The sequence below is a fragment of the Salmo salar genome, chromosome ssa02 (genome assembly GCF_905237065.1).
Source record: "Salmo salar chromosome ssa02, Ssal_v3.1, whole genome shotgun sequence".
Taxonomy (NCBI): domain Eukaryota; kingdom Metazoa; phylum Chordata; class Actinopteri; order Salmoniformes; family Salmonidae; genus Salmo; species Salmo salar.
The window spans coordinates 50396863-50415235 of record NC_059443.1 but is presented as its reverse complement, the minus strand read 5'-3'; the positions used below and the strand labels follow the sequence as shown (position 1 = coordinate 50415235).

General features: G+C 42.3%; 1 protein-coding gene across 4 annotated transcripts in view; it reads left to right on the top strand.

The window, feature by feature from the left end:
* The window catches only part of mark1 (MAP/microtubule affinity-regulating kinase 1), a 112997-nt gene that overhangs the window by 61262 nt on the left and 33362 nt on the right, over positions 1-18373 (top strand). For all 4 annotated transcript variants that reach the window (XM_014170785.2, XM_014170765.2, XM_014170773.2 and 1 more), the window contains 3 exons: positions 13410-13458; positions 17311-17376; positions 17854-17924. In XM_014170785.2, coding sequence (XP_014026260.1) covers positions 13410-13458; positions 17311-17376; positions 17854-17924 — 186 coding nt within the window. The remainder of the gene's footprint in view (positions 1-13409; positions 13459-17310; positions 17377-17853; positions 17925-18373) is intronic.

Below are 18373 nucleotides of genomic sequence, written 5' to 3'. Positions count from 1 at the left end.
TCCGACAGGGAATCTCCTTTTCGGCAAACAGAGGAAAAAAATCCCAAAGGCGGGGGCGGTCGGGGTCACGCGCATAAGCCCAGTGTCCCTTGATCGGCCACTTGAGAAAGGCGATAATGTGTTTCAGCCTGGGGCTGGAATGACGACATTCTGTTTTTTCCCGGGCTCTGAGCGCCTATGGACGTCGTGGGAAGTGTCACGTTAGAGCAGAGATCCTTAGTAAATGATAGAGATGGAAAAGAAGTTCAAGAAATGGTCAGACAGGCCACTTCCTGTAAAGGAATCTCTCAGGTTTTGACCTGCCATTTGAGTTCTGTTATACTCACAGACACCATTCAAACAGTTTTAGAAAATTTAGGGTGTTTTCTATCCATATGTAATAAGTATATGCATATTCTAGTTACTGGGTAGGAGTGGTAACCAGATTAAATCGGGTATGTTTTTTATCCAGCCGTGTCAATACTGCCCCCTATCCTAAACAGGTTAAATAATGCAAAAACAAAGTGTTTGAGAAGAAAGTAAAAGTGCAATATGTGCCATGTAAAAAAGCTAACGTTTAAGTTCCTTGCTCAGTACATATGAAAGCTGGTGGTTCCTTTTAACATGAGTCTTCAATATTCCCAGTTAAGAAGTTTTAGGTTGTAATTATTATAGGACTATTTCTCTCTATAGCATTTGTATTTCATATACCTTTGACCATTGGATGTTCTAATAGATACTTTAGTATTGCCAGCCTAATCTCGGGAGTTGATGGGCTTGAAGTCATAAACAGCGCAATGCTTGAAGTGCTGCTGGCAAAAGCAGGAAAGTGCTGTTTGAATGAATGCTTACGAGCCTGCTGCTGCCTACCACCGCTCAGTCAGACTGCTCTATCAAATCATAGACTTAATTATAATATAATAAAACACAGAAATATGAGCCTTAGTTTCTGGATTTGCCCATATTAATGACCTATCATTTCGAAAACAAAATGTTTATTCTTTCAGTGAAATACCGGAACCGTTATGTATTTTATCTAACCGGTGGCATCCTTAAGTCTAAATATTCCTGTTACATTGCACAACCTTCAATGTTATGTCATAATTATGTACAATTCTGGCAAATTAATTACGGTCTTTGTTAGGAAGAAATGGTCTTCACACCGTTCGCAACAAGCCAGGCAGCCCAAACTGCTGCATATACCCTGACTCTGCTTGCACGGAACGCAAGAGACACAATTTCCCTAGTTAAAAGAAATTAATGTTAGCAGGCAATATTAACTAAAAATGCAGGTTAAAAAATATATACTTGTGTATTGATTTTAAGAAAGACATTGATGTTTATGGTTAGGTACACATTGGTGCAATGACAGTGCTTTTTTCGCGAAAGCGCTTGTTAAATCACCCGTTTGGCGAAGTAGGCTGTGATTCAATGATAAATTAACAGGCACCGCTTCGATTATATGCAACGCAGGACAAGCTAGATAAACTAGTAATATCATCAACCATGTGTAGTTAACTAGTGATTGTGATTGATTGATTGTTTTTTATAAGATAAGTTTAATGCTAGCTAGGACCTTACCTTGGCTCCTTGCTGCACTCACATAACAGGTAGTCAGCCTGCCACGCAGTCTTCTCGTGGAGTGCATTGTAATCGGCCATAATCGGTGTCCAAAAATGCAGATTACCGATTGTTATGAAAACTTGAAATCGGCCCTAATTAATCAGCCATTCCGATTTATCGATCGCCCTCTACTCTATACTGACGCTTAGCTTGTTTGATTGCCTTACGGAGAGAATAGCTTCACTGTTTGTATTCGGTCATGTTTCCGGTCGCCTTGCCCTGATTAAAAGCAGTGGTTCGCGCTTTCAGTTTTGCACGAATGATGGCATCAATCCACGGTTTCTGGTTGTGGAAGGTTTTAATTTTCGCTGTGGGTAGAACATAACCAATGCACTTGCTAATAAACTCGCTCACCGAATCAGCGTATACATCAATGTTGTTGTTCGATGCTATCCGGAACATATCCCAGTCCACGTGATCGAAGCAATCTTGAAAATAAATAAAGGATGTCATTGACAGTGACGCAAATGAATACAAATCGTATAATTATGCCATACTTTTATTTTGAAGGCTAACCGCGAAGTCCACTATTGTGGCTAGCTATACATGGATGGGTCCGACCACCATTAATCAAATAAGAACTGTCTTATAAATTAGGGTTATTTTTAGATAACACCTAGATATATAGTTAGCTCGCTAACTATAGCTACTAAAACAGATTTTGACGTGTATCTTTTTTGATACGCAAAGACCCAAACAGCGTTCCATAGAAATCCTGGTTGAGAATGAAACTGAACAATGAAACAGCAAGTAAGTGAAAGAAATAGGTTTTGATTATGTTTTACTGCTAGTGGGGACATGTGTAAATGCCAATGAAATTACTTTTTGGTGTGTGTGTAACCTTTATTTAACTAGGCAAGTCAGTTAAGAACAAATTATTATTTACACTGACGGTCTGGACGACTTTGGGCCAATTGTGTGCCGCCCTATTGGACTCCCAATCACAGCCAGATGTGATACAGCCTGGATTCGAACCAGGGACTGTGGCGACTTCTCTTGCACTGAGATGCAGTGCCTTAGACCGCTGCGTGTGTGTGTGTGTGTGTGTGTGTGTGTGTGTGTGTGTGTGTGTGTGTGTGTGTGTGTGTGTGTGTGTGTGTGTGTGTGTGTGTGTGTGTGTGTGTGTGTGTGTGTGTGTTTTAAGCATTCTAGTACAGTTAAATAGTTAAAAGGCCGCTCTCATTTTTAATTATCGGTATCGGGGGTTTTTTGGCAAGGAAAATATTGGATATCGGTATCGGCCAAAATTGTCATCGGTGTATCACTACATTGCAGCTTTCATTTAGGTTAATTAGATTGGTTGAAAGTAGGCTCTTGGTTTGTCTAACACAGGTACAAGCTCAGGGGGCATGAAACCAGATTTTTTTGGGGGGCGGGGAGTGGCACCAACCGAGGCAGTACTACCCTAAAATTGACTGATAATAAAACATACGTTTTCATTTCCCGTTTGAGAACACTTTCATACAGTGGTGCCTGCTGAACGCAAGCCAGGTCTCTGCAGTAGATCAGACTAGACTCCTTTTGCTACTTGCGTCATGGGAGGGGGAGGTCTGGCCCACATGTCTGTCACTCCTCATCAGCCAGTCAAGCATCAAGAGGCCACCCTAAGGGGTGCCTCGGATGCAAAGGGAGTAGAGGACTAGGTAAAAAAGGCGATGTCTGTGTAGTTCATTGAGAAATGTATGTGTGAGTGCATGCTTGTGTGCACGTGTGAGTGCCTGGTGTGTGAGAGGGCTGACGTTGCTGTGATGTATGAAAACTCTCTAGAGGGGCTCTTAAGAGCAAGACTGTGTAAGACACGTGGTCCGAGACAGTGAATGACGCAAATCATGAATAAAAACCAAAGTTAATGCTCAAATTCAGTGTGTGTTTGTTTATTACAGTTCCCTCACAATTTTCTTTGTGCATTTCAAAGAGGGTGGTTTGTGTGGTAGACTGGTTTGGGTGTACTGGGCAGAAGTACCCCGATGCTCAGATATAAACATGCATGGATTTCACATATTCAATGTACACATCCACACGTTTAAAAATACACACAATCCGTTACTCACGAATGCTCGTTGCTCCCACCCAGCCTCGCTTTTTGAGGAGCCAATCACGAGCCACAATGTCATGAATATGAATCGAGTTGAGTCCCGTGGCTACAAGGCTCTCCCGTATCCAAGAGCGGGGATATTTATAGCCCCTGATCTAAAAATACAACCACTGTTCCTGCCCACTACAGCGTCACTACGTTTCTGTACACTGACACCTCATTCTAATAGTGCACCTGTGTACAGTGTTTTCCATGGTGTAGGGTTAACTTGACCCTAGATGCTGATCTTGAGTCAGTATTGCATTTACCCTGGTAATGGTTAGGATTGGAGGAGGGGAAGCTGTTCCTAGATCGGTACCTAGAGTAAACTTTACCCCAAAACATTTTCCCCATAGAAATGGCTGAAGATGAAGCACCTTCTATCAGGGCTGGGCGATTATGGCTTAAAAATATCTTGATTATTACAAACTTACGGCCAATTCACGATATACATCTCGGGTTTGAATGTTTCCTCTAATTGTTCAACAAAGCTTATTTAAAGGTGAAATGCACTGTATTTCAAATATCAGCAATAATCTAATGATTTCGGGGCTTGTGAAATTATACCTGGGCTAAATATAAGCCTTCCACAACCATAAGACCCACTAATGTTTTTGTACAGGCCTTCCCTGTGGCTCAGTTGGTAGAGCATGGTGTTTGCAACGCCAGCATGGTGTGTGCAACGCCAGGGTTGTGGGTTCGATTCCCACGGGGTGCCAGTACAAAAAAAAAAATGTATGAAATGTATGCATTCACTACTGTAAGTCGCTCTTGATAAGAGCGTCTGCTAAATGACTAAAATGTAAATGTAATGTAATTGTTTTATGAAATTAATTTAATCAGCATTTTTGCAATCACTGATCTGGCTTTTTAAGTCTGTCTATGAAAATTCCCTTTTTGTTAAATTTAACCAGAACCATGCATAATGCACATTTACTAATAATTACCAACTTCTTGTAGCAGGCATTATAAAAAATTAGCACAGGTCTCATATAAACAATCTCTCAAGCAGAAGTCCACGTGCTAATTGGTAGGCAGCTAATCTTTATATTTAAAGTCTAGCCAACTTGGTTATATTTGCAAGCAAACAAAGTAGAACACACCCTTCTGTCTATCTCCAACTGTTTGAACAGATTGGTTGGCTGTCCACTGTTCAGATGTTGAAATCAAGTGGTTTACCTTATTCGTCAGAATGAGAAAGTTGCCAATTCCTTATATAATATTTTTTTATGCTCATTGCACATTTTATAAAACGTGTACCAGACAGCTAGTATAACAGTATGTGACAAATGCTGCTAGCGGTAAGTGGTACCACAATGAGGCGTGTGACGAACTCAGCATTCGGAATCAATGTTCATTGATACTCCCGTTTTAGTAGGTTCTGCTCTTCGCACAATTTGAGGAGTTGAGACATACAAATGGTATCGTTCGAAAGGTTTACTCTATTACAGTAAAATGTCTTATTGTGTTTCGGTGTCCTTGTGATCAGTTCTGTTTGAGCAAACCTCCAAATGCAAATGGCGAGTTGAAACTGTTTGTCTTTGTTGTTGTGAGTGACAGGGGAGTGGCTTCCGAGCGGGAAGGTGCACAGTACAGATGGCACAGAAGATGCGAAGGAGACGAGACCCAAAAAAACCACTAATAAAAATGAAAAAATATATTTGGACCTCGATTCTTGCGATGGAGGCATTTGCAACATTTGTGCTAAAACAAATAAGAATGAATTCGATATCGGCCAGCCCTACCTTCTATTCATTGTGATAATGATTCATAGGGTCATGGTTTGGTTTTCCCTTTGTTTCAGGGAGGGGATGCGGGGGAGGATTCTCTCACCAGGCATGTGTGTAAATTGTAGAGCATTATATTTGCAGGAAAAGCAAGGAAGAAAATGTTTTGAGCAATAGCGTCACCATACCCCACAATACTATGTTAATGCAACCAAAAGGCAACATTTACAGAAGTACAAGCTTCTCTACTTTCTCAGTTGATTTCCATACCTGTTAAATGCATGCTGTTAAGCGTTTGTGTGCATACCATAGTTCTGTCTTTTGTAGGTTTTCATTTTTTCCCTCACCTTGAAATACCTTGAGGGGATTCCCACTGGTTCAGTCAGAGGATGATGGCTACCTCCCAAGTGGCACACCTATTCCGTATATACTGCACTACCTTGACCAGGGCCCATCGCACTACTTGGATCCTAGTCAAACATAGTGCATTATATAGGGAATAGGGTGCCATAAAATACTTGAAAGTACTACAGTATTTTTTTGGGGTATCTGTACTTTACTATTTATATTTCTGACAACTTTTACTTCACTACATTCCTAAAGAAAATGTACTTTTTACTCCATACATTTTCCTTGACATCCAAAACTCGTTACATTTCGAACAGGAAAATGGTCCAATTCACACACTTCTCAAGAGAACATCCAAAGTGATTCCTACTGCCTCTGATCTGACTGACTCACTAAACAAATGCTTTGTTTGTAAATTATGTCTGAGTGTGCCCGAGTGTTGGAGTGTGCCCCTGGCTATCCTTAAAAAAAAAAAAATAATAATAATAAATAAATTGGTGCCATCTGGTTTGCTTAATATAAGGAATGTGAAATGATTTCTACTTTTACTTCTGATACTAAAGTATATTTGTTCAATGAAATGTACATTTGACACTTAAGTATATTTAAATCCAAATACTTTTAGACTTTCACTCAAGTATTGTTTTACTGTGTGACTTTCACTTTTACCTTAGTCATTTTCGATTATCTTTTACTCAAGTATGAAGATTGGGTACTTTTTCCACCACTCCCATTTGGGATGTAGACAAATTAGTGTTGCAAGGTATACCGGTACCACGGACGTCATGTTACTTATGATACCTACATTTTTGAATACTGTAGTACCGTTTGATGATACTACCAAATTGTTGGGCCCTACCGATCTAAAGAACCCGCTACTGCCTGTTTATAAAATGTTTATTAAGTCAGTGTTTATAAATTGTTAAATTTAAGCAACAGCAACTAGTCACTTGTATGCGCAGGTCCAATCATGTCCACTTCATTTTCGTGCCAGGGTTTCTGTTAGGAAAATGTGGTGCAGGACATTTGACTGGCAACATTTACATTTACTGGACATTTGAGAAATCTGACGGACCCATGTGCATTGGGTGCGTAAACTGATTAGGGCGTCCACCCAGAGGAAATCTATTCAGCTACTTTGAAGCAAGGTAAGATATACCTCATGTATTAAAATGTTCAGGTTTCAGGGCGGCAGGTAGCCTAGTGGTTAGACCGTTGGACTAGTAACCGAAAGGTTGCAAGGTCGAATCCCTGAGCTAAGAAGTAAAAAATCTGTCATTCTGCCCCTGAACAAGGCAGTTAACCCACTGTTCCTAGGCCATCATTGAAAATAAGAATTTGTTCTTAACTGACTTGCCTAGTTAAATAAAAGTTACATTGCAAAGTAGTGTGTGAAGCGCTGATGAAGCCTGCCTCCCATTTGATGCTGCTGCAGTAGGTCTCGCGCTGTCTGACATATTTTCCTCTCATAGGATATACGCCGTGATAAATCAGATACACAAGGAATATACTGTAGCCTTCACACGCGCTAATTTTAATTCCATTAAATTATGCCAATTAATTGACCAGTCGACTGGTATTTTCACCAATTAATAGGTAAAAAAGCTTTATTTCGCTATGGGATTTTTTTCTAATGGAAAATTGGCTGGCTCCAATGTTAAATTAATCGGCTTTTCAACAACAACAAAAATATAGGCAAAAAGCCGGCTATTACCGGTTAACAGATCCTGTTTCATGTGCATATCAGGTGTGGAGGCTATAATCCGCCAGCCGAAGCCACTCTCCGGGTCTCTCTTCCTCCATCAGTTTAACATGTCATTTATTCAGATCCAGATCAGTCTTCTGTTGTTACATTTGACACATTGGAGCAGCGCTCAGAGCGAACAAAGTGGATGCATTGTATATAATTTCAACCCTGGTATAACCAAGAGCACAGGCCAGTCTGATAGGCATTGCATGTTTGCTGTCACGCAACGCAGCAGTGCCAGAGAGGGAAAAACGGCTTTGAGACGGTCATGCTTGCAGCTTTACAGCAAATTAAACGTCTCGTCTCTAGCTCAAACGGTTTAAGAAATTACTCATATTACTGCAGCTACCTTTTTTTCCTTGATTTGCGATTTCGCGCACATTTTCTATAATTTCACAAACCGTGCTGCTTGCCATTTTTAAACTAATCCGGGGACGCTAATTATTGTTTGGATAACATACGTTGTTCAGTCATGTTACCTAGCTCGCTAAAAACCTGGTAACTTGACAGTAGGTCTAGGCAAATTTGATTGACACAGCAAAAGGGTCTGCTACTCATGAGATGTGCTTCAAAGGTAGTTTACATTAGGCTTATATGAATCCTATCTTTCTGGTGCTCCTTACATTTCTGTTTGGTGCCCAACTTTTTAAAGTTGGGAGCAGAGGGTATGGGTTTGTGGGAAAAAGTGGTGTGTGTTTTGAAGGAGAGAGTGTGTGTCTGTGTTAACTGAAGATTAAATGTTTCATGCAGGGTTTTCCTCATACTGCCACAATGACATGCAGATCATTATGAATGTCTATTCCTTCCTCCCATTCCTCCAGCCAAATCACAGGCAGGCCTTTGCAAATATGAGCAAATCAGCGATTCTATGCTGTATTCTATTATATAGTGTGAAGTTAAATTCAATATGTAGAAGTGTGAATATCGGTGACAGGTTTTGTGTAGCACGTGCATAACGTTTAGAACGTGAACAAGTGTCGGGGGATGGGGCGAACAGGATGCTAGGCCACTCAGATTTTTTTCCACTGTGGTATTGCGATACCACTCGCGATTAGTGATGCACCAATATGACATTTTTGGCCGATACCGATGGCCGTTATTTTCCTTGCCAACATACCTGATACCGATATCAAAGATTTTAGCGGCCTTTTAAGCATTCTAGTACAGTTAAATAGTTAACGCACACACATGCACGCAGCGGTCATAGGCACTGCATCTCAGTGCAAAAGGCGTCACTACAGTCCCTGGTTCGAATCCAGGCTGCATCGCATCTGGCCGTGATTGGGAGTTCCATAGGGCGGCGCACAATTGGCCCAGTGTCATTGGAAATAAGAATTTGTGCTTGACTGACTTGGCTAGTTAAAAACAGGTTATACACACACACACCCTCCACACTGACCAAAAAGTTATTTTGTTGACATTTACGTATGTCCCATTACCAGTGAAACATAATCCAAACCTATTTATTTCACTTACTTGCTGTTTCGTTGTTCAGTTGTTTCATTCTCAACCAGGATTTCTATGGAACGCTGTTTGGGTCTTTGCGTGTCAAAAAAGATACACGTCAAAATCTGTTACAGTAGCTATATAGTTAGCTAGCTAACTATATAGCTAGGTGTCATCTAAAATAACCCTAATTTACAGGACCGTTCTTATTTGATTAATGGTGGTCGGACCCATCTGTGAAGCTAGCCTCAATAAGGATTAGCCGCAATAGTGGACTTTGCGGTTAGCCTTCAAAATAAAAGTATGGCATAATTACACTATTTGTATAGATTTGCATCACCATCAATTACTTTTATTTTAAAGGCAAACCGCAAATTCTACTTGTGCCTAATCCTTATTGTGGCTAGCTTCACAACACGGTCCGGTCGAGCCTCACTAGCCAGATGACGCTAGCTGGCTGCTTATAACGTTAGCTTGTCTTTGGGCAACAGGGTTAAGTAGCTGGCTAGCTATTTGTTTTTATGAACTGAAGTGCAATTTCAATAGGCGAACAACAATACTTACTCACAAGGATTCCTAAGAATAATGAAAATGACTGCAGTTTCTACTGGTCATTGTTTGCAGGCTGGTTGTATTGGTGCTAGCTAGGTACCAAGCTAAAGCTAGCTCCCCAGAAGTTGCGGTCAAACAAATTATGCTTTATTACCAACGCGGTATTGTAAACAGATCGGTCATGGCCAGTGTTTGCTGATTATTTATTTTTTACAACTTTGACAGTGCTACTGTATCTTTTTTGACACGCAAAGACCCACACGGCGTTCCATTAATATGTACTGTATGTCGTGAAGCTAATGGCAGTGAAGCTATTACTGTGTAACTCCGGTAGGGCAACATCTGAAAATAGCGCACTTGGTAGTGTGTACCGGTGCTCGACCAGTCGGCGAAAGCCAACATCACCCACGACAGAGAACAGTTGATTGTCAAGGGCAATGAATTCCATTATCTTGGCTTTAATGGATTTCGCCTTTGAGTTGTCTCGCTGAAATGTTCTTACTCTTTCAAATGACTGCTCGACTTGTTGACTGCTCGATCCACACAGCAGACATTGTGTGGGCTAGGTTAGGAATGTTGTATTGCACGTGTAGCGCAAAATTGTACGTGGCGTTATTGCGTCATGTACCTCAATCAAATCAATCAAATTTATTTATAAAGCCCTTCTTACATCAGCTGATATCTCAAAGTGCTGTACAGAAACCCAGCCTAAAACTCCAAACAGCAAGCAATGCAGGTGTAGAAGCACGGTGGCTAGGAAAAACTCCCTAGAAAGGCCAGAACCTAGGAAGAAACCTAGAGAGGAACCAGGCTATGAGGGGTGGCCAGTCCTTTTCTGGCTGTGCCGGGTGGAGATTATAACAGAACATGGCCAAGATGTTCAAATGTTTGTAGATGACCAGCAGGGTCAAATAATAATAATCAGTGGTTGTAGAGGGTGCAACAGGTCAGCACCTCAGGAGTAAATGGCAGTTGGCTTTTCATAGCCAATCATTCAGAGTATCTCTACCGCTCCTGCTGTCTCTAGAGAGTTGAAAACAGCAGGTCTGGGACAAGTAGCACATCCGGTGAACAGGTCAGGGTTCCATAGCCACAGGCAGAACAGTTGAAACTAGAGCAGCAGCACGGCCAGGTGGACTGGGGACAGCAAGGAGTCATCAGGCCAGGTAGTCCTGATGCATGGTCCTAGGGATCAGGGAGAGAGAGAAACTTAAATTCACACAGGACACCGAATAAGACAGGAGAAATACTCCAGATATAACAGACAGCCCTTAGCTCCCCGACACACAAACTACTGCAGCATGGAGGCTGAGACAGGAGAGGTCAGGAGACACTGTGGCCCCATCCGACAATACCCCCGGACAGGGCCGAACAGGCAGGATATAACCCCACCCACTTGCCAAAGCACAGCCACAACACCACTAGAGGGATATCTTCAACCACCAACCTACCATCCTGATACAAGGCCGAGTATAGCCCACAAAGCTCTCCACCACGGCACAACCCAAGGGGTTATATAAGTATGCACGGTAGCTTTGACATTGTTTTTTAACATCGGTGTTAAACTAAGCATCAGCCGATTCCGATATATCGTGCATCCCTACTCGCGATATTCCCCCTCAGGAGACTGAAAAGATTTGGCATGGGTCTTCAGATCCTCAAAAGGTTCTACAGCTGCATCATCGAGAGCATCCTGACTGGTTGCATCACTGCCTGGTATGGCAACTGCTCGGCCTCCGACTGCAAGGCACTACAGAGGGTAGTGCGTACGGCCCAGTACATCACTGGGGCCAAGTTTCCTGCCATCCAGGACCTCCACACCAGGCGGTGTCAGAGGAAGGCCCTAAAAATTGTCAGACTCCAGCCACGCTAGTCATAGACTGTTCTCTCTGCTACCGCACGGCAAGCGGTACCGGAGCGCCAAGTCTAGGTCCAAGAGGCTTCTTAACAGCTTCTACCCCCAAGCCATAAGATACCTAATCAAATGGCTACCCAGACTATTTGCCCCCCCCCCTCTTTTACACGGCTGCTACTCGCTGTTGTTATCATCTATGGATAGTCACTTTAATAACTCTACCTACATGTACATATTACCTCAACTAACCGGTGCCCCCGCACATTGACTCTGTACTGGTACCCCCCTGTATATAGTCTCGCTATTGTTATTTTACTGCTGTTCTTTAATTACTTATGTTTATATTTATTGTTATCTGTGTTTTTTGTTTTTACTGCATTGTTGGTTAGGGGCTCGTAAGTAAGCATTTCACAAAGATCTACACCAGTTGTATTCCGGGCATGTGACATAATAAAAAATAAAAATAAAGATTTATCGTGATACTTGACTTGGTGTATCGTTTTGTTAGCAAACTGTTGGTAACTTGAACACTACAGACAATGTGGCATGGTGAATGGAATTTTTCTGTACTGGTCCTCGTTCGCCTTCTGGGAGAGGAGGGAGTCGGGAGGAGTGGACAGGCAGCCAACACATGTTACAGCACCCTGTCACCGCTTGACAGAGGCTGCCTAATCACACAGGTAACGGTGCGCCACAGGGACTGTAGCCGCGCAGACCCCATTAGCCATTATGGGAGTCTGTCAAACACACAGTAAGCGCACGCACACTATGAATTCACTCACTCACTTTAACACACACACAGATACAAAACCTGCCATCCATATATGAAGCAGTGACAAATTCGCTGCACACATGAGCAGTCAAAGATGAAAATGCCTAATGTTCTACTCCACTTCAGCAGGCATGTCAATCATATCTCCAGCTCTCTTTAAAGCCCATATTCTAGTTACACTTCTGGAAAATGTCTATGTGGACTTGTTGGATAACATTCAACTATTGTTCTGTTATTGTTGGAATAAAAGGGGCAGTCCAGAGGTTCTACAATTAGGTGTGTCACTGCAGCTGCCCAGCAATGGTATCGACTGTCTGGTATAGTACATGTCCAGAGGTGTGCAGTTTAATCTCATTGAATGGTAATAGCCAGAATGCAGCATCCAAGTCTTGATCCTAGACAGAAGTTTGATTTATACTGTTACAGTATCCTATAGACCACTCGTGTCATTAGTGATGTACACCCTAAACCAGGGATCATCAACTAGATTCAGCCGCAGGCCCATCTTTTCTTGAGAGGATGGTCAGGGGGCCGGAACATTAATTACAAATAATTTGTACACTGCAAATTGACTGCAAGAAGCCAAAACAGATATATAATCATTTCAAACCTTGCTTGCATTTGTATACGATCACATATACAGTATCTCTCTAATATGTGTGGGAATTCTGTGGAACAATTTTCCAAAATTAAAATCACTTAGAACTGATTTGCTGGTGTTATTTTTTTGTCTTTAGTGTCCATCAATAATAACTCAAATTTTGTATTTATTTTTAGCTCAGAACTTGGGTGGCCAAATAAAAATCACCCGCGGTCCAAATTCTGCCGGCGAGCCGCCAGTTGGGGTTACTCTGCCCTAAACTATTTACAACAGATGTTTAATCTTGGTGTTGTACCCTGAAATGCTCATGTTGTTCATCTGAAACATCTGTTCAATGCAGCTGCATTGTCATCCAAAAAACACTGATGCAACTGCTCGATGATCTGAATGTGGCCCTGTTGTGTTGGGCTTTTTTAAACGTCAGTGAAGCTCATGGACACTCACAGTACCAACAATTATCATCAGGAGATGACAATAATATGCTCCAGTCATTCCAGTCAAGATACAATCCAACTTCTGTGCAAGAAGACAAAGTATTATCTTATCTCACTTTCAAAACTGATTTTGTTCTTGGTTATTTTGTTTCCTTGATTTCCGTGATGAAAATTACGAATGATCCCTGACAGTGAGTTTGATTGCAGGAGATTATGATTGTAGATGGCATCTTTCTCTCTTCTTTTCACAGCTCTTTCGTGAAGTCAGGATCATGAAGATCTTGAATCACCCCAATATAGGTAAGACCAACCAACACATCTATTCTATCCTCACAATGCAAGTTATTTTCAAAAGCAATGCCAGTGTCAAGCAAGATTACTCCTAATGCTACCCTATTAATACTAACACTATCAAATCAAAATCAAATCAAATCAAATTTATTTTTATATAGCCCTTCGTACATCAGCTGATATTCTCAAAGTGCTGTACAGAAACCCAGCCTAAAACCCCAAACAGCAAGCAAAGCATGTGAAAGAAGCACGGTGGCTAGGAAAAACTCCCTAGAAAGGCCAAAAACCTAGGAAGAAACCTAGAGAGGAACCAGGCTATGAGGGGTGGCCAGTCCTCTTCTGGCTGTGCAGGGTGGATATTATAACAGAACATGGTCAAAATGTTAAAATGTTCATAAATGACCAGCATGGTCAAATAATAATAATCATAGTAGTTGTCGAGGGTGCAACAAGCACGTCCGGTGAACAGGTCAGGGTTCCATAGCCGCAGGCAGAACAGTTGAAACTGGAGCAGCAGCACGGCCAGGTGGACTGGGGACAGCAAGGAGTCATCATACCAGGTAGTCCTGAGGCATGGTCCTAGGGCTCAGGTCCTCCGAGAGAAAGACAGAAAGAGAGATATTACTACCACTTAACACGACTTCTTTCAAAACCTATTGTACAACATCCAGTTCATTTGTATCCATTTCTTTCCATACTCTGTGACGTGGACAGTTTTGAGAACAGAGCCATCTATAAAAAAAAAATTGAATATCACCCAAAGACTTCATTTTTTATTTAACTAGGCAAACAAATTCTTATTTACAATGACGGCCTACCCCGGCTAAACCCTAACCCGGACGACGCTGGGCCAATTGTGCGCCGCCCCATGGGACTCTCAATCACGGCCGGTTGTGATACAGCCTGGAATCGAACCAGGGTGTGTAGTGACACCTCAAGCACTGAGATGCAGTGACTTAGACCCCTGCGCCAGCTCGGGAGAATTGACCTAGGATAAGTACATGTATGCATTGTCTTCCTATTAATGTTTTTATGCTACTTCTTGTCCAGAGCAAAACATTTTACTCTGGGACTTGGGACTTGCCAGGCTAGGTAAAGGATACATAAAATAATAACAAACTAATAACAAGAGAACTTGATGGAAAGCGAAGTGGCATTCCAGGATGAAACGGCATTCCGGGATGTCGCTGTGCAGTGACGAATAGGGAAAAGGGAGCCAGCAGCCCTTATTAGAATGATTTGTTTTTGACCGGATCACATTCCGGTTGGCTTTGAGATGCTCCTGTTCTGGGTCAGCCCATTCCGGCTAGCCAACAGGGGGTCGGAAGTACTCCCATAAAACATAATTTTGACTGGGCGATGGCGTCATTAAGACCCTGGGCCTGGGAATGATTACACAATACACACGCACACACACTTCAAGGCAAGGGCAGAGATTTATCTGAAGGTAACCAGTGTCACTTAAAACCCCAGACACGCCTAGTTGCTTTTTACAACCTATTATTCACCAACCGATACAATTTCTTTCAGCCATAACTGGCATGTAGTGTCTTTCTGTTTTTGGGTTATGTTTAAAATCAAGTTAATGTCTGCAGTACCTTTTTTATTGTTAAATTTAGGCTGATGTATCCCATTTTTAGAACTAATCCAAATCTAACACATCTGACCTGACCTGATGGGAACGGGTTGAAGCAGTAGTTGTGGTAGCCTGAGCGCCAGTCAGTTTTAGCTATCATGCCAGCTCTTTGTCACGCATTATGTCAAACATGTTTGGCTTGACAATGACAACTATGGAGTTGGTAAGAGCACAAACAGATCTGGGACCAGGCTAGTTGAGTGGATGGGCAGGGCTGGCAATTATTAGGGTGGCTTTGCTCTCGATAACTGGCTTATTGTTTTAGGTGGGATAGTTTAGGGTGGGTTGTGCAGGCAGTCGCTGATATTGAATCTTAGAGGCCATCTTCTGCCACTGTGCCCTTGAGCAGGGCACTTAGGTTCTTAACTGCTCCTGGGATGTGCATGTAGGGTTTTGAGGAGTTTGAATAAAGCAGAAGACAAATCTGTTTCCTTAACTTCTCTGGGATTTGTGGGATGCTAGCGTCCCACCTCGACAACAGCCAGTGAAATTGCAGGGCGCCAAATTCAAACAACAGAAATCTCATAATTAATTAAAATTCCTCAAACGAATGGCACGTTTATCGCTCGTGGCCGTGAGCAACTCATGGCTTTCAGCTGAGCCACTTACTCTGAGTGGTCTTATTCGCTCCCCTTTCACAATAGAAGCCTGAAACAACTTCTAAAGACTGTTGACATCTACTGAAAGCCTTAAGAAGTGCAATCTGACCCCACAGACACTGACACTGGATACTGGATAGGCATTCACTTAAACTACAAACTTTAGAATTCCCACTTCCTGGTTGGATTTTTCTCAGGTTTTCGCCTGCCATATGAGTCCTGTTATACTCAGACATTATTTTAACGGTTTTAGGAACTTTAGAGTGTTTTCTATCCAAATCTACCAATTATATGCATATCCTAGCTTCTGGGCCTGAGTAGCAGGCAGTTTAGTTTGGGCACGCTTTTCATCCAAAATTCCAAATGCTGCCCCCTATCCTAGTGAAGTTAAGACAATGGACAATTAAGTAATCGTCATTATATTTTAATAATCAGGTCAATTTGACTTGAGTCCAGCCCTGATCAAACCTTCAGTCTCTTACTACCTTTCTCTTTTCCCGTTCTATGCCCAGAGTAATGAAATAAGTGTGACAGGTAGGTCATTTCATTCCTTTACATGTTGAAACAGACTCGGCGTGCTGGTCTCCACATTGTCAGGCAGCTGTATGTGTCTACGTGTGTGGGGCGGGGGGTGTCCTAGGAGGAGATGGCTAGATGGAAGGGGTTGGTGTGGTTTCGTTGTAGTTCATTGAAAAATGTATTTGTCTATGACGTGCGTCTAAGTCAAAAGCGCACGCACACACATCATATCCCCCGTGTGTGTGTGTGTGTGTGTGCGTGCGCGTGTGCATTTGAAAGAGCCTTTATGCATCCAGAGCAATGAGAAATGAATCACTTTCTTTGAACAATACATGGCTTTTTTTTTTCATACACACAGATTATTTCTCTCAAATGTTGTGCACAAATTTGTTTACATCCCTGTTAGTGAGCATTTCTCCTTTGCCAAGATAATCCATCCACCTGACAGGTGTGGCATATCAAGAAGCTGATTAAACAGCATGATCATTACACAGGTGCACCTTGTGCTGGGAACAATAAGGCCACTTTAAAATGTATAGTTTTGTCGCACAATACCACAGATGTCTCAAGTTTTGAGGGAGCGTGCAATTGGCATGCTGACTGCAAGAATGTCCACCAGAGCTGTTGCCAGAGAATTTAATGTTCATTTCTGCTGCCTCCAACGTTGTTTTAGAGAATTTGAAAGTCCATCCAACTGGCCTTACAACCGCAGACCACGTGTAACCATGTCAGCCCAGTACCTCCACATACGGCTTCTTCCCCTGCAGGAGTATTTCTGTCTGTAATAAAGCCCTTTTGTTATAAAAACACATTCTGATTGGCTGGTTCTGGCTCCCCAGTGGGTGGACCTATGCCCTCCAAGGCCAACCTATGGCCGAGTGTGTGCATCCCTGCCAAGTCATGTGAAATCCATAGATAAAGGCCTAATTAATTAATTTAAATTGACTGATTTCCATATGAACTGTAACTCAGTAAAATCTTTGAAATTGTTGCATGTTGCATTTATATTTTTGTTCAGTTATAGATGCACCCTTTTCGTCTGTTAGCTAGTAGTTGACAGGATATGCTGTCCTCACTCATCCTCTATTTCTCTCCTTTTCTCTCCAGTTAAATTGTTTGAAGTCATTGAGACTGAGAAGACACTTTATTTGATAATGGAGTACGCCAGTGGTGGTGAGTATGAACAAAATAATGATTGAATCTAAAATGACTGTCTGTTAACTATAATGCTTCCCCCCCATGCACAGTATTTTTTTGGGGGCAAGTGATAAAGGTTTTGACCATAAATGTCTTTTCCCGTTTCAGTAAGCGCACATTCTCTTTCTTTTGAGACATTTGTATATTTTGTGTGCACCTTAAAGAGCAGCTGTACTAGCACATTGGCAGACAACTCCCAGGTATTGGAGAGCCGCGTTGTGTGCAGGCTTTCAGCTAAGACGCCAAATTATTCTTATTATTCTGGTACAAACTGAAGATTGTAATTAGCTGATGACTTGAATCAGGTGTGTTAGTTGGGCTGGATCAAAAGCCTGCACACCTGCGGCTCTCCAGGACTGGAGCTGCCGAAGCTTTTTGGTTTGCAGTAGTAGATGTGTTTCCTCCCTCACTCCAGACCTCACTCTTTCTTTCTCTCGCCATGTCCCTGTCCAGGTGAGGTATTTGACTACTTAGTTGCACATGGAAGGATGAAGGAAAAAGAAGCTCGAGCCAAGTTTCGCCAGGTGAGTTACTGCTAACACACACACTCGGTCACACACAACTGCAGGCTCACACACACTCCCGCAAACACACACTTACACACAGAGTATAGCGATACAAGCACGTGCGTGCGCGCACACACTGCTGAAAACCGCTGTGTGAAGAGGTGCAGCGATGTCACCAGACATATCCTCTGTCATCAATCTAGTGGGGAGGGAGGAAAGGAGAGAAAGGCACTGCAAGAGACGGGTCCGTGCTCTGAATAAATGGATGAGTTAATGACCTCCTAGGAACAGTTCATGACTGCATGTATGTTCATGTTCTACAGGAAAAGGGGGGATACCTAGTCAGTTGTACAACTGAATGCATTCAACTGAAATGCATCTTCCACATTTAACCCAACCCCTCTGGGGGCTACCTTAATCGGCATCCACGTCATCGGCACCGGCTGTCTATTAGGGTGTGTGTCATG